The sequence below is a fragment of the Malaclemys terrapin genome, chromosome 9 (assembly GCF_027887155.1).
Source record: "Malaclemys terrapin pileata isolate rMalTer1 chromosome 9, rMalTer1.hap1, whole genome shotgun sequence".
Taxonomy (NCBI): domain Eukaryota; kingdom Metazoa; phylum Chordata; order Testudines; family Emydidae; genus Malaclemys; species Malaclemys terrapin.
This window is the reverse complement of record NC_071513.1, coordinates 3511422-3538588: the sequence shown is the minus strand read 5'-3', so window position 1 is coordinate 3538588 and position 27167 is coordinate 3511422. Positions and strand designations below refer to the sequence as shown.

The 27167-nt window shown below is 44.5% G+C and overlaps 1 protein-coding gene across 1 annotated transcript in view; it reads left to right on the top strand.

Annotated features, from left to right (window-relative positions):
* The window catches only part of HS6ST2 (heparan sulfate 6-O-sulfotransferase 2), a 222050-nt gene extending 200324 nt beyond the window's left edge, over positions 1-21726 (top strand). Inside the window, 1 exon segment of the mRNA XM_054040467.1 lies at positions 18727-21726. Coding sequence (XP_053896442.1) covers positions 18727-19426 — 700 coding nt within the window. The 3' untranslated portion in view covers positions 19427-21726.
* Positions 21727-27167: the final 5441 nt, after the last annotated feature.

The window sequence follows — 27167 nt, the reverse complement described above, 5'->3', positions numbered from 1 at the left end:
AGCAAGTGTGAAAAATTGGGACTCATGTAGGGAGGTAATAGGTGCCTGTATAAGAGAGAGCTTTGAATACTGGGACTGTTCCTATAAAATAGGGATCCTGGTGACTTAACTATAGTTCTTGATATGTCAAGAAGGAAGCATAATATTCTGTTCTATATAGGTTCATCTGCCTGCTTCTTTTATTGCTTGGGGTTTAATTCTCTGGTCTGATTGCATGTGACACTTAGATCTAAATGTATAGTGAAATTAGGTTGTCTTGTACCTTGAAGGTTAGTGGCACATTTCTCCATTTGGAACCGGAAACCTGCCATCCTTCCCCAGGACGTCCGAATCAGGCTCTTCGGGATTGGGTTCAGCACTGAATTTGCAGATTCCCAAATGGACGCTTGTATTTTTATCACCAAAGAAAAAAGAAATGTGGCTGCAGTCACTGAATCAGTTATGTGCAAGGGAATCCACAGATACTTTAATTCAAACAGTGGTTAAAGTAATACCACTCTTGTCAATCTGCGGGGCAAATCTTACTGACATAAGCAGAGTGGGGGAGATGCTTGGACAATTTAACTCACTCTGAAAAAATCAAACTTGAACACGCATAATTTGAAAATGTTTAAATCTTTAAATATGTGTATGTACACACACACACACACACACACACACACACACACACACACACACACACACACACACAAAACTAAACACAACCTTCTATTGTGTCCTGACTCAGTCCTCCATTTCTAGCAAATGTTTCCTGTCCAGTAATTTGACTGCAGATGATGAGCTAGTGTCATGGCTGCTTTTGCAAAAATATCTCCCTCCTTTTTATGGGCTCTTCTGACAGTTGAATATGTGTTCTTTCCCCCACTGCCAATGAACCAGGTCGCTGTCAGATGGTGGCATGCTGGCCCCCCACTACCGTAGTAGCATTTGTGTCTCCAGTAACAGTGTGATTTATTGGACGTTAATAGAAGAAAAAACTAATGATTACTTGGAGGAAGTTTGAATTTACATTTGCTAAAGTCTTTCGTTTGCAGCTCTGAAATTTACTTCTCTCCTTTCTTAATGGAGCCTCTTCGCAAGCCGCAGCTGGGCTATGAATCTCCTGTGCTCTGCTTGGAGTAGAAGTAAAGAACTCTAGTGTATGTGCTGCGTGGTTTTACAGAACTCTGCAGAAAATACCAATATTTCATCTTTTTTCTTAGAATCTTTATGCTCGACCTTGCAAATAGTAGGTAAGATGAGCAGTGTCACTCTGACGCCGTGAATTTCCACTGGGCATAGTAACAAAGGGTGGTGTTAGATAGGAGTGTATTAATTATGAGCTGCAGAAACGGAACAGAAATGGGCTTGGACTGCATTTTTAAGAGCTCTTCCTGCAATAACTTTCCCACACTCAGACGTCTAGCTCAGCCTCATTGTGATTTGAGGAATGAAATGGATCCCACAGCTGAATTTAATTTAAATGCTACAATTACGATATCTTCTACTTTATGGATAACCATGTTTTACCTTAATTTTGGGGGGTTGAGGTGCCGTTTTCTGAAAGTGTGTTACTAGATCATTTCTGTATTCAAAAAATAAACCTCAGGGCTGCTTCGAGGAGCTCTTAAAGCAGGATTTTTTTTCCATTTTCAGCATTTGTAAAAAAGCCAGTGGGAAGAGATATTGTGGGGAAGTCACACTGATGATGAGGGCTGGGCAGGAGGTTGTTTTGACAGTATTTGGGCCTGTTTCCGGTCCCCTTTACACCACTGGCACCTGATTTACACACACATCAATGAGATCAGGAACAGGCCTCTTGTTCTTTAAGGCTGCCATTCCTGTAAACCAGTCAGACTTTGCTGGTTGTGCACCATTCAGCAATTAAAATACCGCTCTTCTAACACCACAGGGAGCGGTTGTCAGGAGCTCTGTGGGGATACCTCTCTCTGGCAGCCCTAGTACGCTCTACTCTCCGCTGCGTCAGACCCCTCAGGGCGGGCAACGGAGCCTCGATAATAATCTGTTCTCACAGAGCAGCTGAGACCCTGTCCCTCAGCTGCTGCTGTGATCTGCCAGAGATGTCATTAGTACAGCGTCCTCCCAGCCACTGTCTGCAACAGGACAGAGACACGGGCCGGAAGTTGCAAGTACAGTCTGCAAGAATGGTGCTTACCCTTTTCTTTGAAATGCTCCCTGGATACTGAATATACAGGGCCTTACCATAACTGTAACAGGTTTGGGGGAAATGTGGTAATATGGACTCTTATTCCCAGTACAGTGTAAACCCCCTAGCTAACTCCTTAGGCCCAGACCCTGTAAACTATCCTGCCTAACCCTGTAAGCAAATAGGATTCCCATTTTAGAAGGTGTGAAACTGAGGCAGATTAGTTATGACTTGCCCAGGGAAATGCAAATGAATCTGTAGGGATTAGAACTCAAGAATCCCATGCTCACTCCTTTTAATTATGTCTCTGGGTGATAAAATTTTTGTGAACTTATTTTTTAAATGAACATTACTTCCCACTTTCGGTAATATCCAAACAGGTGCCTTCCTCTAACAGTAAGGCATCGGGGTGTTTCTCTTTGAGGAATAATTTACAGCATTAACAAATCAAATTCTCTGTGGGTCACGATCTATGGGAATTAACCTCACCTACTGGGAGTGATAGGCTGCTTGTGTGATATAATTGAGTTTTACATCTCATTGGCATGTGGTAAGAATGATTGATTGATGTGGGAAACATACACTATTATTGGTCTCAATGGCCTGTTTACATTAGGTTTACATTCTTGGGAACTGAGGGTCAGGTATAGTTTCTAATCTGAGCTTTTAGCTTTAATGTCATATCCTGATATTTCCTAGCACAGGTTCAGAAAGCCAGTAACAGAGGTAGGTAATCTCAGTTAGAATTTGTTGCTATTAGAATAGGTACGTCCACATTCCTGACCTTTTCAGTTTTCTTCACAACTTTACTATAAGCTAGGCAAAGAGGAAATCCTTCACTAAATACACCCAACTGGGTTTTAGGGTAGATGGAGAGTGTAGAAAGCTGCAAGCAAAAAGGCTGTTGGTTTAGGGTTGAAGTAATTGTATGTGGTAAACAGAACAGGATTCAGTGCTACTTATAAACAAGGCTGTCTTCATGTTGTTTCGGTCAGTTGGATACTTGTCATTTAGAGCTATTCAAGGCAAAAACGTACTATCCTAAGACTATCAAGTCAACTGATTTTTATTATTGTTCTTTCTATTATAACTGAACCATAAATATGTTCATTCAGCTGCATGAGCTGTCGGGATGGGGAGAAAACATGTTAAGAGAGGCATGATCCTGGAAATACTAGATTTTGGCTGATTATGCCCTATCTAGGGTAGTGTTTCTGATGCCAAGTCATCAACCATCTGATTTTTCTCACTCTGCTAAATCTTAGACTCCTAGCTCTCTCTAATTCCCGTCCCTAGATTCCCCAAAACACCACTTTAATTTCAGCCTCATGTCTTGGGAATTCTGAATTCCTGCCGGGGATTAAAGGGTCTGTAGTTCTGTCTTTCTGTCAATCAGTCCCTCTCTGCTTCACCACCCGCCCTTCAAGGAGCAAGAACATTTAAAAACGTCTTTAGTCTCCGGGGCTGTAACTCACTCTTAGAGATGGGCCAATTAACGCATTGTGAAGTCTGCGGTCTGAATTGCTGGAGGAAAAGCTCCCAAGACAGGAGACATCTACATAGCCAGACCCTCATCTACACTGCTATTTGAAAAGGCTACAGTTTATTATACAAAACCCACCAATGCTAGTGCGGCTTGCCACCGTTAAAATATTGATCCAAGTATATTTAAATATCAATTTCCAGCATCAGGCTAGAGGACTGGACAGCCTTAACCTAGCCCCGAGATTAATACCGTCCCTTCATGGTTCCTGGTGGTAATACCGCAGAGAAGTTTCTTATGCGGTGTATGCAAAGGCTGCTGATTTTCCCCCATCCTAATTGGACCACTGGGCAATTCTAGCTGAATTCCCCATTCCTGAAAGTATCCTTTTAGTTACGTAAAGAGCTCTCTCCCCCTGGTGCATGGTCCCCTGTGCCTGAGAACATCTTCCTCAGGAGTTTTTAATAAATCACCTCTTCCTACCAGTACAGCCCCGCTCCTACTCCTACACGCACGCCGAGAACAATATGCATGTGCTCCAGATGGCCTCGGCGGCCACATCTGTGACCTTTAATTGGACCAACTCTTCAGGACAAGGACCATGTTGTCTTCTAGATTCGTGATGCACCCAACACGGTTGGGCCTTGTTCCTGACTGGGGCCTCTGGGCACTATCTTAATGAAAATAAGAACTCCTAATACTGCTGAGGTGTATAACGGCTCCTCTCCCACTCTCTAGCTAGGCATAGAAGCTCCATGCGGGTCAGACGGGACTGACTTGGGCAGTCCGTGAAAATAAGATACTCATCTCTCCGACCCATCCTCATATTCCACAGGACATTGCGTGACTCACTTTCTCTTCTCCACGTGCTACCTTGCTCTTGTCTCCGCCCTCTGAGGAGTGATAGACACTGCTGTCACGCAGATGGCTGATAAAGGCAAGAGGGTCTCTTTGCTCATATCCTGATTGCTGACCGCATGCCTTTCATGTCCATTTGCCTGCCACTAGCTCGGGGGCTTGCTTGCCTGCCTGTCTGCTGAGAACTCCAAGCAATTCTCAGATCTTCTCAAATGCTTGGCTCTCCAGACTAGCAAGAAGGTGTAATCCAATCTAAAGGTGTGGAAAATCCTTCAGCTGCCACCTCTTTTCCTGGGGATTTCCCTCCCTGATGGGGGTCCCTGCCAGAGAATATTCCCCAGACTGCACCTTCTGCCTAACATGCGCTATTCTGTTTCTTATAGTCTGTGATTTCCCCCTCACTCCTCCCAGGTATTTGAAGATGGGTGGAATTAACCATGTGGGGGGAAGGGGGGACACAGTTTTTATTTTCTCTGCTGTTTCTTTATCTCCCTTGTCTTCCTGACCTGCTGTATTCGCCGTGTAACAAGCAGGGCGGTGACTGCACTCGCCAAAGGGCTGGGTCTGGAAAAAGCTGTGGCAACATCCACAAAAGGGAGAAGACAGCTGTGTTAGTTGGTACCGAAACCCCACTTCAGTCCAATGAAAAGAAAAAGGCTGGAGAACATGCCTGTGGCCCACCATACTGCAATTTGCCATTTTAGGTGCTTTAACTTCTTTTCCAGTAACCCACGGGGAAGGGTCTCTCGCTCCCCACTCACTGATGCAGACTTGGATGGCTGTAACGGATAGTAGATACTTAGCTCTCCGCTTCGGTCTTCGAACTTCTTAGCTCATAGCTCTATCAAGCGAGGCTCAGGTTTCCAAGCTGAAAGGCCTTGCATCCTTTATCGGATGGCAGCTGACACCGGATGACCTCTAGTTTTTCTTTACCTCAAAGAGCTATTAAGCAGCTCGGCAGCCCTCTCTCCTTTGTCAGGGATCAATACTCTGCTGTGCTGGCACCAACAGGACTTTTGACCTGATGGGGCTTAAATGCACAGAGCCAAATTCAGCTGTGGTGTAACCCTGTGGACTTCATTAGCGTATACAGCAAAGCCACGCCAGCCGTTTCTGCATGGGGCTTTGTTTAGAGCACTGCCTATAAAGAGAGGGCTCAATCCAACCCTGCAGCCAACAGAGTTGTTCCTGCTTACCCTAGAGCTAGGGTTACCATTCGTCCGGATTTACCCGGACATGTCCTCCTTTTCGTGCTAAAAATAGCGTCCGGGGGGAATTTGTAAAGCACTCACAATGTCCGGGATTTCCCCCCTCCCCCGGCAGAGCGAGCGGCTGGGAGGGCTGCAGGGAAGTCCCGGGCTGGACTCAGGAGCAGCTGTAGAGGAGCCGGATCCGCCCTGCATTCTGAGCCAGGGGCAGCTCTCCCCTGCAACCCGGTCCGGCAGCACTGTGCAGGGCCAGGGACCGGGTTTTGTTGTGCAGGGCCAGGGACCGGGTTTTGGTGTCGGGCTCCGCTCGCACAGAGCCCAACACCCTGTTCTGAGCAGCAGGGTAAGGGGGGCAGGCGAAGGGGCAGGGAGGTTCTGGAGGGGGCAGTCAAGAAACGGGGGGGGGCTTTTTGGGGGGGAGTGGAGAAAGTTTTGGGCAGTCAGGATACAGTCCTGGGGGGCAGTTGGGGGGGGTCTTAGGAGGGGGCAGTTAGGGGACAAGGAACAGGGAGTCTTAGGTAGGGGGTGGGGTTCTGGAGGGCAGTTAGGAGCAGGGGGTCCCAGGAGGGGGCAGTCAGGGGACAAGGAGCGGAGTGGGGGGCTGGGAGTTCTGGGGGGGAGCTGTCAGGGGGCAGGAGTGGGGAGAGGGATCAGAGCAGTCAGGGGACAGGGAGCAGAGGGGTTTAGATGGGTTGGGAGTTCTGGGGGGGGGCTGTCAGGGGGCAGGGGTGGGGAGAGGGATTGGAGCAGTCAGGGGACAGGGAGCAGAGGGGTTTAGATGGGTTGGGAGTTCTGGGGGGGGCTGTCAGGGGGCAGGAGTGGGGAGAGGGATCAGAGCAGTCAGGGGACAGGGAGCAGAGGGGTTTAGATGGGTTGGGAGTTCTGGGGGGGGGGGGCTGTCAGGGGATGGAGAGTGGTTGGATGGGGCTTGGGAGTCCCAGGGGTCTGTCTGGGGGTGGGGGTGTGGATAAGGGTTGGGGCAGTCAGGGGACAAGAGGCAGGGAGGCTTAGATAGGGAGTGGAGTCCTGGGGGGCAGTTAGGGACAGGGGTCCCAGGAGGGGGCAGTCAGGGGACAAGGAACGGGGGGAGGGTTGGGGGTTCTGGGGGGGCGGGAAGTGGGAGGGGCAGGGTGGGGGCGGGGCTAGGGCAGGACGGGGGCGGGGCCAGGACGGGGGCGGGGCTAGGGCGGGGCTCCTCCCGTCCTCTTTTTTGCTTGCTGAAATATGGTAACCCTACCTAGAGCTGAATTTGCCCAACTGTCCTCGCGTGGTGGAGTCTCTCAGCAGATCTCCTCCTTCCAATGGAGGAGAAGCTGTTGGCATGTCAGGAGCACTAAACCTTGCCCAAGCACGATGCCAATGAGTTGGACCATAACCCTTTCCTCACCAGCATCCAGATGGTAATACTCACTCATGTCACAAAATCAGGCAAGTGTGGCACAGACGAGGAGTGGCTTAAGTCTGTGGAATTTGGATTGATTCCCTTAAGCAAAGTAACCAGCTGCTCAGACCCTACTCAGCAAAGCACTTAAGCCCATGCTTAAGCCCATTCCTACTTAGCAAAGCGCTTAAGCCCATGGCGACGTCCCCCAGCAGTGAACAGGGGATAGACCATGCTTTGTTGAAGAGGGATGGGCTCCTGGATCAGGGCCCTGGAGATTATAGTGAGGAGTAACTTGTCATTTTCTGTGTAGTGTTTTGAGTCCATCTGCTTTTCAAGAGACTGCGCTCATTAGCTTTCGCTAGGAACATAATGGCTTAGGGGTTTATTCCGCGCACGCACACCCTCTCTTTCAGATTTGCACACTCCTTCCATTTCTATTTGTGTATTTATTTTAAAAGTTTAGCAAAAATATATATATATTTTTTTCAAACTGTAAATTAAGAGGATTCTGAGTCAGCCCTGGCCTCCTCCCCCACCTCGATTCCATCTCTCTGGACCGAGGTGGAGCAGGGGGATGTAGACGGAATCTGTGACCACAGACTCTTCTTTCAGAATGCAGCAGATTGGTTTAATCTCAACAAATCTCTTAGAAAAATGTGTCCTTTTGAGTTTTTCTTTGTTTTTATAAGATTGTGCCTGGGAGATGATGGGGGTTTTCCTGTAAGATAATCATTATTCAAGCAGCAGTCTTTTTACAGCCGACGGTCGGCCATTGCACTGACAGCCAGCACTGCCTTTGCGCTGTCATTCTTCTATCTCCTTCTAGGAGAAAGAAGTCAGCCCGTGGCTACACTGTTCTCACACGCAGGCATGAGTCCTCTCCTTCCTCTGCATTGGTTCAAAGCCACTGGCACCCGGCAAGGTCTTCATAGCAGAGAAAGGAGCTGCATGCTTTAAGGCAGGAGAAGCTGTATGGCTGAGTCCCATCCAACTCATTAAAATATTATTAGAAATATATGCCTGGGGCTCAGAGTGTGATAGTGCAGAAACACAGATGGCGAATGCTTTGCTAGCGTCGAGGGAGGAGTGCGCATCTCATCTCCTTTTCGTTAGGTGCCAGTGTCTGCGTACCGACATCCTGGGTTTTGCCTCCAACCTGAGTTTCAAAAGTCTTTGTCATTTAACCCCCAGGTGGGGTCGACAGCCCTGACGATGGCAATTATCTGTTTATCTACAGTATGGATACGGCATCCGTGTAGCAGAGTCCGCTTCCTCATACCGCTTAGCCGACATTCGCCACAGTGGCTTGACTTGACGAGGCCCCCGCGCCGTGAGAGAGACATCAAGTCTTCAGGTCCATGCAGCATAAAATCATGAGGTGGTTTCCCCTCACCGTTAATCTGCATGGGTCCCTTGTCCTGTATCTTAGGCATCACTTATTTTCCCCTTGAGTTTCTCCAACTTTATCTCTGTGGCAGACAGTAAGCAGTGGCCAGAATCCACATGGCAACTGTGGGAAAGGTTGATTTTTCTGCCCCCGGAGCACTCCTTCACAGCAGTGGCTGCAGAATGCTCCATCCCCCTTAGGGACCGGCAGCAGCCGGTGCCTCTCTGTGAATCCCCCGCTGGGAGCACTCACCCAGCGGTGACTCTGGAGCGCCTCCTTCCCCAGTTATTACAGGGAATGGGCCAGATCCTCAGCTGGGGTAAATCAGTGTCACTCCATTTCTTAATGCTGCTGGACCAGGTTACACTAGCTGAGGGTCTGTCCCATTGTCTTCTGCCAGGTGAGAGAACAAACACCCAGCTGCTGCCCTGTGAGGCAGTAGGGATGGCCTAAGGTTTTACGTGACACAATACAATGGCCCTGTCCCGCCTTGTCTGAGTGACCATCCTATGACCGCAGCCCTCTGTGCACCTGCAAAGCTCACCCTAGCCACCCTCTACCAGCCTGTGACCCCACCCCCACCCCCACTCAGGCAGTGATGTCCCCCCACCACACAAACGCAAATTACATCTGCTTTTTGGCTTCTCGTAAGGCCTCTGATTGCCTCAGCCAGTGAGAGAGGGCTTGTAAAGCAGGATTTCCCAACCAGGAGAGAGCACTTAGATTTGCTGGGGCTGGACTAGAATAGGAATGTAAACAGGGAATCATGGCAGGTCTGTGGGTCCTGTTAAGGCCTTGTGGGCCACAGCAGTCTCTTTTTCGAAGAGCTATGAGGCGGGTTGAGTTTACCAGGCTTTACCGGCGTCTGCAAGGCGCTGAAGTGCTGCTGGGAGACACAAGTGAATCACAGCCCGGCAGAGATTCAGAGCCATGTTTCTTTTCTCAGCCATACTGGTGTAAATGCAGAGTATCCCTGCAGCGGGCTGGTCCCAACAGTGAAGTAAATAAAGCAGATGTTTCTCAACAAACACAAAATGAGAGCTGCTGTATAATGGGGCAGACGCTGTCAAGCAAGGGTGGCTCTGACACAAGTGGAGTTGCGCCGGGTTTCCAGCCATGTAGCTGAGCGCACGGGTCAACGGGTCTTTACTTTTCTTTATCTTTTTCCAGGACTCTGGTAAAACGTTTTGGTTTAACGACAGCAATGGGTCTTCGGCCTGCTGCTCCCTCACTGCTATTGAAGGCTGGTGTCAGTGTACCTGTTACAATCACTGTTTCCACTAGCGCCTCTCAGACTGAACACACAGATTCCTGAGGTGTGGCCAGCATCTTATCAGCCGGCTTCAGAAATCTCTGAGTAGTTGCACTGATAATCCTGCGCAGGGCCAGGGAGACCTGGCTTGTCGTTGCCAGGTGGTGGTGAGTCACAGGGGCGATAGAGATAAGGTGTATGTTGAGAGGAAATGAGAGCTGACTTAGAACTTTCACCCGAAACTAAAGCTGGACTCCTAACATTTTCAATAAACTTTACTGTTCATCGTAACAAGCTACCTGGGCTTCCTGGCTCCGTCCATCAGTGGAAGCATCCAAATACCAAGAGAGGTTGTTTGTGCCGTCTTTCCAGCCAGCGCAGAGCTATTTATGATTGTTTATTTCTTTGTATTGTGGTAGCATGTCAAGGTAGCGAGTATCAGGGCTGCTTTATGTGCGCTGCACAAATGTGAAATAAGACAGCCCCTGTCCCGAAGCACTAACATTGCACAAGAGTTCGTTTATCATGTGATTTCTATCCCAGTGCTGCAGACTCCAGCAGTCTGAATAAGCATCCAAACTAATGCATGTTAATCTGAACTCAGCCTCCAAATCTGTGGTAGGTCCATCTATGATAAGATGTCGTGTGTGAATAATTCACTGACTCAAGAAAATGAACTGGCTTAACCTTGAAATAATGTGATAAGCAGAGCAGTTGATGCTGAATTGGCTCTCTCTACACTATTAAACCATTCAGCCCCCCACTTTACTCCAGGGTGGAATTGCGCACAGGGAGTTATCAAGAGCAAATGAATGTCAAACCCATCTCTTGGTACTTGATAGCTTCAGGGTCAGCCTTGTTCCTAGGCTGCCTGTGAGCTTCTTTTGTTCTTTGTTTCATACTCATCCAAGCTATAGCTTCTGAACACCTGTTGTTACGATGAGCGTAGCTTTCTTTCTGGAGTTGGAGGGAGGCGTCCTAGTGAGAAAGGATCTGTGCTTTGCCTGCACGTACATCATTGCAGCTCAGAGTTTGGGCAGGAGCTCGGTGCTCTTGTCGAGATTAGCAAAAGGAACAAGCTGTTGCATACGGTACTAAAAATAATTACAAAGCACTGACACCTCTTACTAGTTATAGCAGATCATTCTCAGACACCGAGGTCAAATCCATCTCTGGTAGAGGGATGGAGTAAAAAGGTTTAACTTCAACAAAAGGAGCTGTGGCTAACCCAGATATAATTTCTTTTTGCAGTGAAGTTTTCGCATCCAAACTAGGGTTTCGAAATAATCTGCAGAATACTTAAGATTGGGTCCAGTTTCTGCTTAACAAAGTGACCTTCCATGCCCATGTCTTCAATGGATGATGCAACTGGGAAATCCAGGCTTCAGGAAGAGTGTGCATGCAGGACCATATGTAAGAGAAAAACTAGGTAGAGATAAGCAAGAAACTGGCTAGAGATGTGCACAGTGCAGCTTAGGCCAAAAATACCATTCCCTCTGAGCAAACATTTGGAGTTCCCTTCTGCAGACAGATAACCCTCACGTTTCCTGACTCTACAGATGTTCAACAAAACTCTAAACACCTCAGGGTTCCATATTTCAATCCTTATGTTTGGACATATTTCCCCAAAACGAATTTAATGTTTACTGTTTTTTTTTTTATTTAGCCTTTTTCACTTACAATAATGATATTAGCTAACATTAAATACATCTGCTGTTCCTCAAACAAGGCATTTTCCTGTGATAGGAAGATAGTTAGCAAAAAACCAAACCCGAAAAAATCTGTTGACTTAATTTTACAGAAAAACTAAACAAAAGAAAATTAGTAACATTTTTAATTGTAAATGTTCTCAGTTTTTTTGTTTATCAGAAATGGTTTTGATAAAATATAATTCACAACCATTTTCAAATCCTACAAATTGGAAGCAACTTTGAGTTTGAAATTTTTCCACCATTAAAAAAAATATATTTTTTTGGCCAACCCTATAGAGGGGGTGCTGATGTCAGGGTGTTCTCCTTCCCCTGCCCCTGTCCCCCATCTCCACAGAGCAGGACTTATTCTTTCAAAGTGTGTTATTTTAGTTTTTTGACTGGTCTCTGCATTTCATAATTTTTATTTCTCTTACACTTAAATTTAATTCTTTGAGTAGTGAGTTCTAAAATGCCTAACCTGTCCTGGCTGGAGTAAATATCCCTATGATAACTTCTTAAAAATTATATATTATAGCTAGGTTTTTTGTTTCTACTGGTGGCGCACATCTGCACATACTTCGGCCAAAACACAGTGTTTTAGGTAAAATATAAAACAGGTTTATTAACTACAGAGAGACAGATTTTAAGTGATTATAAGCAGCAGTCATAGAGATCAAAGTTGGTTACTTAGGCTGCAAATTTATTTTTATTTCTTAAGTTCTACAAACTAAGGAGGATTTGAATCAAACAGTCTCTCACCCTGACAGATGGTACATGCCAGGTAACACTTCCTCACTACACAGGCTGGGACTACCTTCCAGCCTGGGACCAGCCCTTCCCCAGTTCAAAGTCTTTGTCCTCCAGATGTTCCTCCAGGTGTTGGGGGGGGGGGGGGGCAGGGGGAAGCCAAGTGATGATGGCATTTCCCCTCTTTTATATTTTCTTCCAGCTTGCTAGAAAGATCCCTGCTGTGACGTGGGGGTTAGGCAGCCCCCATAGGACAGGCAGTCTCCATTGCATATGTGCTCTCTCTGAGAAGTCTCTGGGATGGCCATTGGGAGAGTGGATTCCCTTTAATGGCCCATCAGCACCTGTCTGGCTGGTCCTTTGTTGCAATTGAAAGGTTGGCTGTGGGTGTCTCTCAACCTCAAAGCATATTTCAGTAACACGCATTCATAACTTCACATACAATGATAGTCCATACAATCTAACAGGTTATTGTTCAGCAGATCAAGACTTATAGAATGATACCTCAGAAGGCAGACTCTGTACAAAACATTGTAATCCTATCACAGTGGTGAATGTGGGGGCTCCAGGGTGCTAATGTGAGGTACACAGTGTCACAGGCGGCTTCTAGAGAAAAGTCCCTCCCATCATTGAAAAGGGCAATATGATTGGTTGGCTGCACTTTGGGTGTGTGATTTGAAGACTAACTTCATGAATGTGTTTGATTATATTCAGTGACACCAAAAATTAGCAAAACTATTTTCCTCTGTGCTGTTGCAAGGACTTTGGTTAAGTTCTGGAAGTATTAACTATTTCAGAGGGATGACGTTGTGACTGAGGCTTCTGGAACTTTAAACAGGTGAAAGCCTGCCAAAGAATAGTGGTACTAACTGCATAATGCCAAAATCTTCCTCCCGCTCCGCTTCAGAAATCGGATGCTGTTTTGCTCTCCCTATGGTCTTTTGCTTTACTCGTTGATTTTTTTTGTTTCTGTAAATTTTTATTTTATTTTTATTCCTCTTTTTAAATGTATATTTTACATAAGGAGAGAATATCATGGTTCGTGCTTTTTCTCTGGGCTTCTAATGTGCTTACTCGGCGTTAGACTTTTTTCGATCTAGCCACAGACAATTGTCTGTAAAACAATGACACCTAGTGGTTTTTCTTCTGAAGGAAACAATACGAAATAAGGGTTTAGCTGCTGTTTAGCAAGTGGTACCGTTAGAATCTAAGGAGCAAATTAATATCCCACATGCTGATAGCAACAAAGATGATAGTAGGAAAGATGACAACATTATAGTCTGTTGTGGTGATGGGAAAAAATCTGTAGTGAGGCTGGAATTGGAGAGTTATGGAGTGATTGCTCCTGTTTGTTCAGTTCTTAAGGAATAGAATTCCATGACATTAAATCTTGTTTACTTAAATAACTCCTTCATTTTCTTAAACAGATCACTCTGGAAATGTCGTTCTGGTGTCTTTACTGACCACCATGTACCAAACACTATTGAAAGAAAGTGCAGACACTTCTATGGCCGGGTGTGGTTACGGGCATAAACTGCTGAAAGTGAAAAACATAGTTTAGCACGGTGTATTTTAATTTGCAATCCATAGCATTTTCTTAACACTATATATTACTTGAATTTAGAATATGGATTCAGTATGTAAAAAAGCTGAAATGCCATACATTTTTACTATAAAATCTGGTGTTTGCAGTAGTGTTATAGTCTGTTGGTCCCAGGATATTAGGGAGAAAAGGCAGGTGAGGTAATATCTTTTATTGCACAAACTTCTGTTTGTGAAAGAGACAAGCTTTCGAGCTACACAGAGCCCTTTTTTGTGCTAAACCCTGTTCAGAAGAAGAGCTCTCAGTAGCTCAAATGCTTGTCTCTTTCACCAACAGAAGTCGGTCCAATAAAAGTTATTACATTGTCTCTCTACTATAAAGTATGACATTCCATTTTTACTGCAAGATACTTTACAATATTTATATATTTTCTCTCTCGTATCCCAGAACCTCTTTCCAGACACAGGAAGCAATACATCATTGCCATTCATTCGTGTCTATGCTTGTTCCTCCATTAAGCCCAGGTTGGTCATGTCCCCGTGTATGGTGTCCTACCACCTAGTCAATTGTTGACATCTAGTTTGGACTGACCTTGGTTGTGCTTGCATTATTTTCTTTGGCATCCTATCATCTGTTTGTCTTCTGCAGTGTCTTCACCATCAAAATCTTTTCAATTGTAGCCAATCCCATGCCCTCATTTCACATCCTATGCTCCTAACTTTTTCATTTGTCTTAAAATTGTTCCACTTTACACTTACCATCTTTCAAAGAACTATCTTCTCTACTGCCTCCAGTCTTCTGATGCAATCATTTAATGCAGCTGCTTCCAGATCGTAGAGTAATACTGTTACTAGATTGGTGTGATAAATTTTCACTTTGGTACTAAACGTAATGTTTTCATCAGGTCATAATTTCATCAATTTCTGTGGAGCACTTGTAGCTAAGGCACATCTCCTTTTATACTTGTCCTTGATGGAACTGTTGGCACTGATCAAGCTTCCTAGATACACATAAGATTCTATTTGTTCTATGGATTCACCATTGCTACATTTCAACACTTCATCTATTATCCCTTTTCCAAGATGCAACCACGTCATCATCTTGGCATTTATTGTAAGTCCAAGTTGACTACACCAATTTTCCAAGGTAGCGAAGAGTATCCTCATTAATTCCAACGTGACTGCCAGATGTATGATGTCACCTGCATCAACTAAGGAGCTTAACTCTAGATCATCCAATGTCATGGCCTCCAACTAGTCTAACATTCTTAATGTCTGGCTTAAGAACGTGAAAAAAAGCAGTGGTGATTGCATGCCCCCGAACTTTGACTTGAACCAGTTGCTACATTTTCCACCAATTCTTATGGTACTGCAGGAGTCATTGCAGTTATCTTATCTGGAACTCCATATGCTTTTGCTACTTTCCATAAAGAATCCTGCCAAACCAAATCAACTGTCTTTGTGAAGCCAATGAAAACAGCCAACATCTTTAATCCCCATTCTGACTTTTTTTCCCCTCAACTGTCAGAGTGTGAATATCTGATCAATGCAACTTTGCCCTTGTCTGAAGCTGCCTACTACTGCCTCTAAACTGGCCTTAATTTGTTGACAGTTTATTTGTTGACATGATTTTTCCTGGTACTGCCAATAAGCTTATACCTCTAACTATTCAAATCGTCAGGATCTCCTGTCTTCAAGATTGGTACAATATTGTCTTTGGCAAGTCAGCTGGTACCTTCTTGTATTTTTTTTCTAATACTTGCTGGCTTTTAGCAGCTTAGCTGTTATATGGTCCATTCCTGCAGATTTTCCATTTTTAACTGTTTTATTTATATATATAAACAAACACTTTTCAGTAAACATGTCATATTTTATAGTAATGTGTGTCTAGGTGTACGTGCGTGTATATACACAGATTCGTATTTTTATAAATTGGGGGTTCTCTGGTTTAATAGTAGAACCCACCATTGACCATTGCCCATACCCATTGCCTGCTGTGCTATGCCTAGACCTTCCTTCAGGCTAGATGACTCCCTTTGGAGCCGTCACTCCCACCCCTAACTCAGCCAGAGAGGATGACTGCAGAGTAACACGTGGTATTCCTTACCCCCATGGCTGGTGCTCCAACCCATGCCAACCCATGAAGACCACTAGGCAGTGTTACCTTTTACCTGTTTCACACCGAGGCCCATTGGAGATGCCCTTTCCAACAAGCATTCTTGCTGCGGGGGAACTTTTGTGGACATGTCCCTGGCTGAAGTTCTGCGGACCAAAAACCCTGGGAATTGTTCAGTACATACAAGCTGTATGATTGTGTTGCCTTTGCTCATTTGTCCCCCTGGTTTAGGCAAATAAAAAGCAAAAGGCATAAAACAGAATAAATGTTTGACGGGAAGGACACCATCCGTTAAGTAAAAGATTATTTACCTTGGCTGCAACCCAGATTGAATCCGAGCTTGCTACAGGAGTCTTTACGCAGCCCCTCAGTGTCTACACAGTGCACGCCGCGTTACTGTATGAAAAGAGGCCTGGTCTTTGTGCTAGCAGGGCTCTGGAGACGGGGTCACTTCGCCACCTGCCCTGTGGTTCCTTTTGTGTGTCTATTATAAAGCGCTCCCCCTCTGCTGTTATCGCTGACATCTCAGTACATATGTTTACACTGGGCGTAGCTTGTCCCTGAGGCGTCACAGCTTAAATCCAGCTCTGTACACTTCCATGAGGGCAATGACACATCCATCATGAGCGAACTAGAAAAATCTCTCTTCCCACTCGGTTTTAAAGTGCACTGTAGATAAAGTCTCCTGTAAATTCAGCCGGTAGCACTTTGCTGCTGCTGCTGTTACAGCGCAGCACCTAAAACTGCTCTTTCGTGCGATTTACACCATTCTTGTTAGTACTTAACAAAATATATGTTTAAGCAGGAGCTTGTGCTTCTTACGCACCATTTTTTTTCTACGCTTATTCATTACGATGATGCTCGAGACAGAAACCCGTGTTCCAGCCGGAAATCCTTTTGCTATAAAATCACATTGTAATGCATCATTTAATTTCCTGTTATTTACTTATCTTTCCTGTTTGCTTTTTGTGCACTGGTATCAGACAAAAAAAATAAATAAAGCCGGGATTGTGCAGTGACTCATCTATTGAAGTCCTGATTGTCGGCTCATTTCACTTCAGTTAGATTAAGGGCTGGTGAGAACACACCTGCTTGTCTTGACTGGGGAAAGGAGCCAGGTTGTTTCTCCTTAGGGGCCTAATCTTTTAATGACAGATTCATACTACTGGGCTCTCAGGGTCCGTTGGGAAATGTAGTCTACGGCAGCATCTTGTGGACTATAACTTACAGTATCAGAAGATTAGAGAGACAAGGTGGGTGACATTATATCTTTTATTGGACCAATTTCTGTTGGTGAGAGAGCTACGCTTTCGAGCTACACAGAGCTCTTCTTTTACTCTGTGTGGTTTGAAAGCTTGTCTCTCTCACCAACAGAAGTAGGTCCAATAAAAGATATAACCTCACTCACCTTGTGTCTCTAATATCCTGGGACCAACACGGCTACAGCTGCCCTACATAGTACCAGAAGATGTCACTGTTGTACAAGGAACACGTTTATTTGAATTGAAAATATGTGGTGTATTAGTCTGTCATGGATATATAGTTACTTGAGTTGAATGAATGACCAGCACTCAGCCAGAGCAAATGAGAGTGAGGGCATTCGACATTAAAGAAAGAAGTAAATGACTAAAAACTAAAACTTAATTTAACGTTCTCCCCAAGCTGCATGTTTGTAATGATCCCAAACACATTTTCACTTGTGCAAACACTGAATATTGCATTTTGCTGGTAACATGGATGGTGCCAGATTCTGTCTGGGGACCCCAGATGATCCTGTTAATCAGTGAGATTCCATAATGGGGATTGGTCAGTGAAGGGTCTGACCCGTCATCTCCGGTGATGGCCCCTCAGAAGGTTTGGACGTTGGGCTTAGACGAGCCCCAAAGCCTTTTCGGTTCTTTTCTGACCATGCTGGAGTCACCCTTTTGTTTTCCCACCCCCTCCCAGTGTGCCGTTAGGCTCTGGCTGGCTCCTGGCATCAAATTTCACAATTACCAGGGTTTCCTCACATCGGAAAATCCAGGCCCAAGAATGCATTGCTTCCACCCTCCCTTGAGATTGGGCCATCAGAAGGCAGCACAAGCCCCATTGAAAATGACCGACCCCCAAGAAGGGGTTCAGCACAGGCAGCATGAGGCCTTTTAGAGGTTAGGGAAGCACATTTTTCTCCAGGACTGAACGAAGATGATTTGGGCTGAGGGTCTGACCAGTTCTTACTTAGTCCTGTCAGCTCTCCAGTGCCTCTGAAACTGATGAATACAACCATGTTAAGTCCGGTCAGCATTAGGAGCAGCTGAGAACTCTGGGAGGCATGCCCGAGAACGGTTCCTGTAGCTCTGTGCATAAGGGAACTACACTTGCTGCTACATCCCTTCCTGGAGTAGAGCACGCTGGGCTGCCATCTTGAATTGACATGGCGGTGGAAAACTCAAGAGTCACCAGAGTCTTGTCTACGCTAAGTCTCCCACCAATGGCAGCACCAGTGGCAATTTGTTTGGTAACGTTCCCCAGTGTAGACACAACCATAGCAAAGCGTGCCCCTCCAGATCAGGGAAAAGGCACATTTTTGTATGAGTCAGTGGACAATGAAAAGGAATTTAGTCTCCGGGCTATCAGTCAGTAAAGTCTGTTAGTAAAGTCAAAATAAATTATATTTTCAGTTTATACTTTGCCTGTAAATGCAAATCTCACAGTAAGCAGGGAGATTAGGTGCAGAGAAGATATGCCCTATAGCTGTTATATTCCCCTCAGGGATTTAGGTACATTATATTGCAAAATACTTTTCACTAGAGTTTCTAAAGCTTATTAACTAAGCTTACCCAAACATCCATAGATTCTGACTGCTAAAGCAATGTATGCCAGAGATCTACCTGGTTAAAAACACTTTGCCTTTTCTTTTCTCCCCTTCCCAGGAACTTTTACTATATTACAATCCTGCGCGACCCTGTGTCCCGATATTTGAGTGAATGGAGACATGTCCAGAGAGGAGCAACGTGGAAGGCTTCCTTACACGTGTGTGATGGAAGGTCTCCAACTACTGAAGAGTTACCCAGTTGTTACACAGGGGACGACTGGTCAGGCTGTTCCCTTAAGGAATTTATGGATTGTCCGTACAATCTAGCCAATAATCGGCAGGTCCGCATGCTGTCTGACCTAAGCTTGGTTGGATGTTACAACTTGTCTGTCATGCCAGAAGAGCAAAGAAATAAGGTTCTTCTAGACAGTGCAAAAGAGAACCTGAAACGTATGGCTTTCTTTGGCCTTACGGAGTTTCAAAGGAAGACTCAGTATCTGTTTGAAAAAACTTTTAACATGAACTTCATCGCGCCGTTCACACAGTACAATAGCACAAGGGCCTCTAGTGTGGAAATAGACGAGCAGACTCAAAAACACATCGAGACCCTCAATTTTTTAGACATGGAGTTGTATGATTATGCAAAAGACCTTTTTTTGCAAAGGTATCAGTACATGCGACAGAAAGAACACCAAGAAGCCAGGCGGAAGCGCCAAGAGCAACGGAAGATCCTGAAGGCAAAACAAGCCCACAATAAAGAACAGAGTGATGATAATTCAACTACTGATTACATAGGGAATGTGGAACGGTGGCGATAATGGGGACTGAAATCTTTTAAGTTAGACTAGTTGAATACCATAAACAAAAACCATACAACTCATAGACGACAATGTTAGTCCAAACAAATTACGCTTCTTAAATATTTGAAGCAAAAGAGGTTAAAATGTTGCCTTTGCAGTTGCCTTTGCATTAAATGTTGTACTGTATGTGGAAAACTTAACCTTACTGTGTAATTAAATTGTCCTTTTTAGGTTTGTTGGATTATTTATGAAACACAAGCCAGGTAGGCTCTCCGGAAATTGTTGTTTGGACATTGAAAAAAAAAATCCTTAAATTAGTTGTCAGTATGAAATGGGGTGTTGGAAATGTGACGTGATGCACTGTTAAACCTCCCTCGGAAGCAAATTGATTTTCTAGTAATGAGCATTTAACACACAAACACAATAAAGCATCCCTGCAAAACCTTTCCTCTTTGATTTTTTTTTTTTAATTTTAATTATGTATTTCTAACGCCCCCAACTGCTTGCGATATTTACCAAATTACAAGACAGTGAAACGAACAATAAAGGTTTAGAAGAAAAAAATTGATTCCTTTTGTGTATAATATTGGCTTTTAAAAAAATAGAAGTAATTTGACTAGTTATATAAATATTTAATATTTTAAACTTTTTCTACCTACTGCAAAGAGTTTTAAGCTTGGTCTATCTCAGAATAAAAAAGCAACACTACACTTTTCTGAACTGAAAGTCAATGTTAAGGACACTATTTTCAGAATTTTTCAGGGCGGTATAATTTTAAACATTCTGGAAAAATTATGTCACATCTTCGTTTCATGATATCTTCTCAAAATTATACTCTTATAATAGTACCCAGTTTTAACAGTTTTTCTTATATATTGGAATACATGTTGCATTTACCACATGCTGAATATTTGGTGATTTAAGACAGGAGAGTCTTTCTAAGAAATTATCTTGTGAATGTTTGTATAGTGTCTGTCTAAAAAAAAAACATACAAAAAAAAAACCCATCTCTAATCCTGGCAACATTTTTCAAATAATTGCTTTGGTTATTCGTGACCAATTGGAGGTGAAGTATATTTACACTTGAATTATGATTTGCTTTTGGTAAATCTTAACTGCAGAATGTAAAAATCAGACTCTTTTCTAATGCTTTAGAGCCCTTTTTAGTGCTGACAGATTATAGACAATTATAAGAGATTGCAACAATATGAGTATATAGCCATAGTTATACAGTAAAAGAAGGTTGTGCGGTAAAATGGGATGAGTACCTAACCCAAGAAAGAGTATTACCGAGGCTCTAGATTTAGAGATTATTCTGAAAGTACTCCTGTCAGGCAGTCTCACCTGGAGCAGATCTCGAAGATGCCTTTTGCTGGCAATAACACTTCGACCATTTAACTTGAAAGCAACAGGGTTATAACGTGAGGGGTAAGGACAAGAAATGTGATTTGATCGTACAAATCTCTATGCAAAACAACTGTAAAGATTCCAGTTATAAATTAGGCAAGTTTAGAAATTTTATATGTAGCCCACCATGCTCTCACGCATTGTACTAACTGGCAATTTCAATTAATGTGCTTGTTATATTTTGTGTAGACTTGTGTTAACTTGACTGACCCCCTTGTTATTGGTGAGTGAGGGAAGCTATCCACACATGGCCTTCCTTGTTCCAATATGTATGATGCTTACAATGCTCATTTCCACTATATCCTTTCATCTGTAATGGTGAATGCACCAGTAGGGCAGCAGGAGGCATACAAATTAGAAGGCTTTAAAACGCACATCGATGGCTCCAGGCCTAAGTTGTCTAAAGCTCCTGTTACATCTGACATTCGGGTGGTGGTGCTGACTGGGAAAACTGGAAAAGAATAAAATGAATTATCTTAGCAATGTGGGAAATAAAATAACTTCATGTGCTGTGCATTCTTTCTAACGAGAAGTCCATTCGCCAATATGGTGTCTCCACTGTATTTTGGTTTTTATGGGGGAAAATAAGCCGCTCTTAAAACTGAAAGGCATTGCTGTAAACAGGACTTAAAGCCAAGCCAGTTGGAAGGCCTGTTGCAGAAGATGCATTTTGTTTTTATGCTGTGGCGTGCATGGTTTACAAAGACTAGTTGCATTTTCTTTGTGTATACTGTTTGTTGTATATAGGGGATGTATGAATATAAGGATATAAGGTTTTGTCATAAACATATAAATTCTACTGGTTTCCACTGTAGACTGCTGTCTTATTGTGTAGATTTACAAACCGATCCACTGACTTTGATTGTGTAATTTAACAATAGAACCAATAAATAAAATTTAATTAAGTCTTTGCTCTTAGTTCATTCTTTCTTTATCTGGAAACCCTTGTTGGGAATTGTGCAGTTAAGAGACCACGATAATTTTGACAAGAATGAAGTAGCCAAGCATGTGATATTAAAGCTATGGCCTTCTTGAAATGTATTCCAAGCCCAGCCCACAATACTTCCTGTAGTCAATGAGGTTTTGAACCAGGGTGAAGATTTTTGTCCTGCTTTTCAGAAGTGACTGAGCACCCACAGCTTCTGTTAGCTCTGACACAGTTGTGGCTGCCTGCACTTTTTTTTTTAACAATACCCACTGTTTTTACTTGGGGGCTAATCCTGCTAAATCATGAGCCAGTCAGTCCATTGGCTTCAGTCCTATAAAGATTTCAGTGGTAGGGAGAATGCCTTTATTGTCGTTGGAACTGTGGGCCACAAAAGGGATCGGTCAGAATTTTTCGGGCCCTCTGACAAGCAGAGGAAAATAAGAACATGGTTCAGGATTGACCAGCAAAACTGCTTATTTCTATTTGGGTCGGTGGCTTCATCACATTCCTAACATGTGCTTACCAAAGAGTCTTGTGGGTTGCTTACAGAAACCAAGAAATCCACAATCTGGCTGCCAGCCAGAAACTACTGGTCCCAGGTCTCTCCAAAACCCTTCAGCCCCGTTCTGCAAATGCATCTAGGTGTCCAATTCTGCTCTGACAGATATACCCAGTGCAGCCTCCTTGAAGCCAGCATGGCGTGTAAATCAGAGCAGGATGTGGCCCTTGGCCTACACAAATTCCTTTGGGGAACGTCCGCTTTCTTCCCAATCCAATGTAAAGGTAAAGAATGGGGTTTTGGGGGTCAAGACTAGTGCTGGGGGGAGAAAATCAGGCAGGAGCCCAGGGAGCCGCATCTGACTGCTTCGGCTTTACACAGAGGCCCATTGGTATGGTGAATACCCCCAGTGGACCTGTTAATAGATGCCAGTTGCGAAAAATGTTTCCGTGCCCTACTAAAAAGCAACCCAGCAATGAAGTGTGGCACAAAACTAGGCTTTTAATTATTTATTTATTTATTTAACTGCCAACGAGAGATGTTTTGACAGTTGAACAAAACATCTTATAGCTTAGAGGAAGAAGGATGTGGGGTGTGTGGATAGAGGAACTTCAGTCTAGAATCCAGAGTTCGGAAGCACATTGCCCTCAGATCATCGGATGGCTCAAAGAAGAATGGACACGTAAAGATGTAACCGGAGAAATCTTCTGAAATCTGGCCCCAACATTTTGTGTGTGGACTTTCAAAGGTCCAAGTGGAGCCGAACCACTTGACCATGATTGACATGTAAACAGCTACATTGATAAATATCCGTAGATTAAAAACTGGATGCTCAACAGTACACAACTAGTCAATATCATGGGGCTATATTTTCCCAAAGAAAAGTTCATGGGAAAGCTCCCAAATTCCTTTCTTCATAGATCTGGCTTTGAAAGCTGTACTGTGCTTAGGTTACATGGAACCGGCTTCTTATAAAAATGAGGCTTTGTTTGCAATCCTGTGAGACTTCGAATTTAACTAAAAATAAAGTTTGAACATTTCAGAGCCATAAAATCTGAACAGCCTTTTACAGGGTGTTGTGTTTTCAGCTAATATTTTATATTTATCAGAGTGTGTATTAAAACTATTAACACATTGATATGTAAGGGATGTTGAAGATTAACTGCTCAATTGATTTCTGTTAATGAGCTTCACAGCCCATTTATTCTGTTGATACTTTTTAAAACAGCATCATACATATTTGATTGCTATGTGCGGTTATTAAATAATAATGAACTAATCCATTTTCTTTACTGTGTAATTACTTCTTAAAAATCCAAATACTATACAAAAATCACTAATCAGAAATGTGCCTAGGAGCTGATAAATGCCAGTGCTATCAGTGCTCCCATTAATCGCACTAGTGAGGGACGGAGCAGGCAAACTGACAAACGCCCTTCTTTTAAATTTTGGTAGAAACATAAAACAATTGAGGAAATCCTTCAAGCTGATGGAAAATTCACCCTAATTTATGGACCCAGGCCGTTGATTGGCGTTGAGCATTTGCAGCAAAGTGTGATGAAGGGAGGCCCAAAGGAGAGCAGGTCCTTAGGGAACAGTCTTTCTATAGTGAAAATATTTCCCAGGCTGTTTATATATTATTAAATTTTTCAGATTAAAAATACCCCGTCACCAAGGTGATTAAATGGAGCGGGGCATGTCTATAAAAACCCTCAAAAATAGGCTGGTTCCGACTAGCCCACTGTGGGCTTGATTGTCCTTTCATACCATTCACATCTTGGTGCAGCTCACCTGGCTTCAGCGGAGTCGCTCCTGGTCTAACCCCATGCGGGAGAGGAGGTTCAGGCCCTAAATTGTGAGGGTAGGTTCCATCCACAAGAGCTGCCTTCTGTTTGCTTCTCCTCTCCTTCCTCCAGACCCAGCATTTAAACTAGCCCTGGTTTCATCTGCATCTGGGGCTGCGTGCGATTGGTCACATCCCCATCTGACTCACGATCAGCAATGACCAAGGCAGCAGAGAAGGCAAACACCAGGGTTGCTTTGGAGGGTCATATTGGCCTTGGTACATGGGCATCCCCTGAGGACCAGACATTCCTTAGACATCTGATTCTTCTTGGCTGAGATGAAAGCAGCCCCTCCCCATCTTTAGGCATGGCCTCTGCATGCTGGTGCTGATGTGGGGGGATGGGGTGAGAACTGGCCTGCAAATACACTTCCTTCTATTAGCTCCTCGCACTAAAGGGTAGAGCACTAGACTGGGACTGGAGACCAGACTCCTATTCCCACCTCAGCCACTAGCCTGCTGGGTGACCTTGGGCAAGTCGTTTCATCTCTGTGCCTCAATTTCCCTACCTGTACAATGGAGCTAATGATCCTGACCCTCCTTTGTAAAGTTCTTTGAGGGCTGTGGAACATACTAGGCATTAGACTCTCACTAGGAGATGGGGCACTGGGGATCCTATACCCACAGGGCAGAATGGTAGTGATGTGAGGAGTGGGTGTCACCTACCACCATCTGTCACATTGCCCACCCACACCCTGTCTCTCCCGCGCCCCAACCATTACCTACCACACTTGCTCTTAGGTTCTTGGCGACACACCAAAACACGGCTGCCAAAGGCTCAATGGAGAGAGAATGAGTAGGGAGCAAACGAAAGGGAAGCAGAAGGGGGGGCGGGAAGAGGACATGTGGGGATGGGAGCGGGAGAGGACGGGATTGTGGGGGTCATCCAGAGTGTTTGGGGGGAGCTGTATCACCCCCAGTTACCAGCATCTGCCATCTCAGCTTCATGATGCCGAACTGCCCTCTAGACCTCAGCTAAGAGGTTTCACCATGTCCACTGTCGGCCTCCTATCTGCCCTGCCCGCTCTTGTGCCCTGACAGGCTGATGTGGTGGCAAGGAAAACATGAAAACCCACGGATAAAAATCATTAAAAACTAGAAGTTGAGCTCCTGAGGCTTTTCCGAATTCCCTTCCTTGCAGACGTGCTGCCCTCGCAGTGACCGCGACCCCTCAGGTCAAAGCCCTGAGCCACCGCAGAGAGATCTGCATAGAACGGGAGCTTTGCTGACTAGGTCTGGGCTGAGTAAATGCCCAAAATCCTGTCCCAGAATGAAAAACCTGGGGTGGGTCCCCTAGGGGAATTCTTGTCTTGAGTTGTTCCAAGGCCCTGGTCAGGCAGCTAGTGGGGCCAGACACAGCATTTCTCACCTCCCTTGCTTTGCTGTCCTGCCATTGTTCTTGTCTTCTGCCCAAAGCTTATATTTCTGTCTGGGAATCGCTTTACATTGCGTTGCGCTATTGCCCTTAGCAGCACCATTGCATATTTCCCCCAGGGAAATGCAAACGACTTCAGTTTGCTCAAAGCAGGAGCCTTTTTCATTCTGAAGTTGAGTAAATGCCCAATATTACTTAAAATACAATGTTAGCGACGTGGCGGGCACGGCCTCCAAGTTCCAATGTAACACTAAGGGGCAGAGCCCACTCATTGCTTTCTGGGTGGGCTCATGAAAACTTAAATGGAGCTCCCACGTAGGCACAGGGATCTGGCCACGCAGAATAACTATTTGCAGGAGCACGGCCTACATGTGAGTTTTGCAATTGACAGTGATATTGTCACCTTTGAGCTGGGCCGAGAGCTAGGGACCGAGTTGTTTTTCTCCGATGGCTAAGGCTATACAACGCAATAGAATTATGTGAGGGGTCAAGTAGCGTGAAAGGCCGGGTTGGCTTTAAGCTGAGCTGCAAAAGAGAAATGGGATTTCAGTTTTTCTTTCAAACAGTTATGGAGCTTATCGGTGCGTTTTCTTTTTTAGCTCTATGTTCCTTTGTCAATAGAGATTTTTATGGCCTGTTTTCCACTTCAGTCTGTTCAGTCGATGCACTGTTGCCCACATCCAAGATGGCTGCCTACACGTTTCTTGTTTTACTTTTTTTTTTCTTTTGCCCTTGACAAAGATGGCCATTGCAGTTTCAGGCTCTCAGCATGCAGCTTTACTTTAGCTTGATAAGAGAAAAAGGGGGGTGGGATGGTCTCCTCACTGTGTCTTTCGCAACCGAGGGAGGTGGCTTGTTCTGTCTGCTGGACTGATGGCAGAGTGCGGCCCAGCTTCCTGGCAGATGTCATCTTGTTTGCTTTGATGTTTTACTTTCCTTCTGTGTCGTCTTTTTTCTTTTTCTCAGCACAGGTTCAGGATCCTTGCAGCCAGCCGTAGCTTCTCTGGGAAGAACCCCAGTTACACGCACAGGTACAGAAACGATGCTCTTGTATTCGCAGAGCGCCTGCAGAATACGAACAGCCTAGCTCCGAGCCGGGCTGGGAAGCTCAGGTTACAATGCAGGGACACCTTATTCCTGCTGCGAGGCGAGGCTGAGTGTGAAGGATGTCCTGCCGCTAGTCCCCAGCTAGGGAGGGGGTAATATTCGCCAGGTAAGCGCTGGCCTCCTAGAGTAAATCTCTACTGCTACTCGACTACTTTCGTGTGAAACACAGTTTTAGCACCCTCAAAGTGGAGTTTATACTGGTAACTTACACCAGGGGTCAGTTTAGCCCATCAGTTTAAACCAATACATGGTAGATAAGTAATAATAATAATAATAAACCCTAATTACTGAGAAGCAAAACATCTGAATTAGAAAGTATGAAATTCAATCAGGATTTCCTAAGGCAATCTTCCTGTTCCTGCAGCCTCATCATGGAAGTGGCTAATTTCATTAATTTCATTTAGTCTGTTTCTTGATGGTCTTCAGCCGTACTACTGTGATGTTAATATTGTCCTGCTTTATTATCTCTAGAGAATGAGTGGCCAATTTGAGCCCCTTAATATAATTTGGCTTCTAAGTTTCAAGGGGATCTATTCACCAGATTACTCCATCTCTACTCGGAAGTTGGGTGGTGAAGGCTGGAAAGCCATGAACATGTTA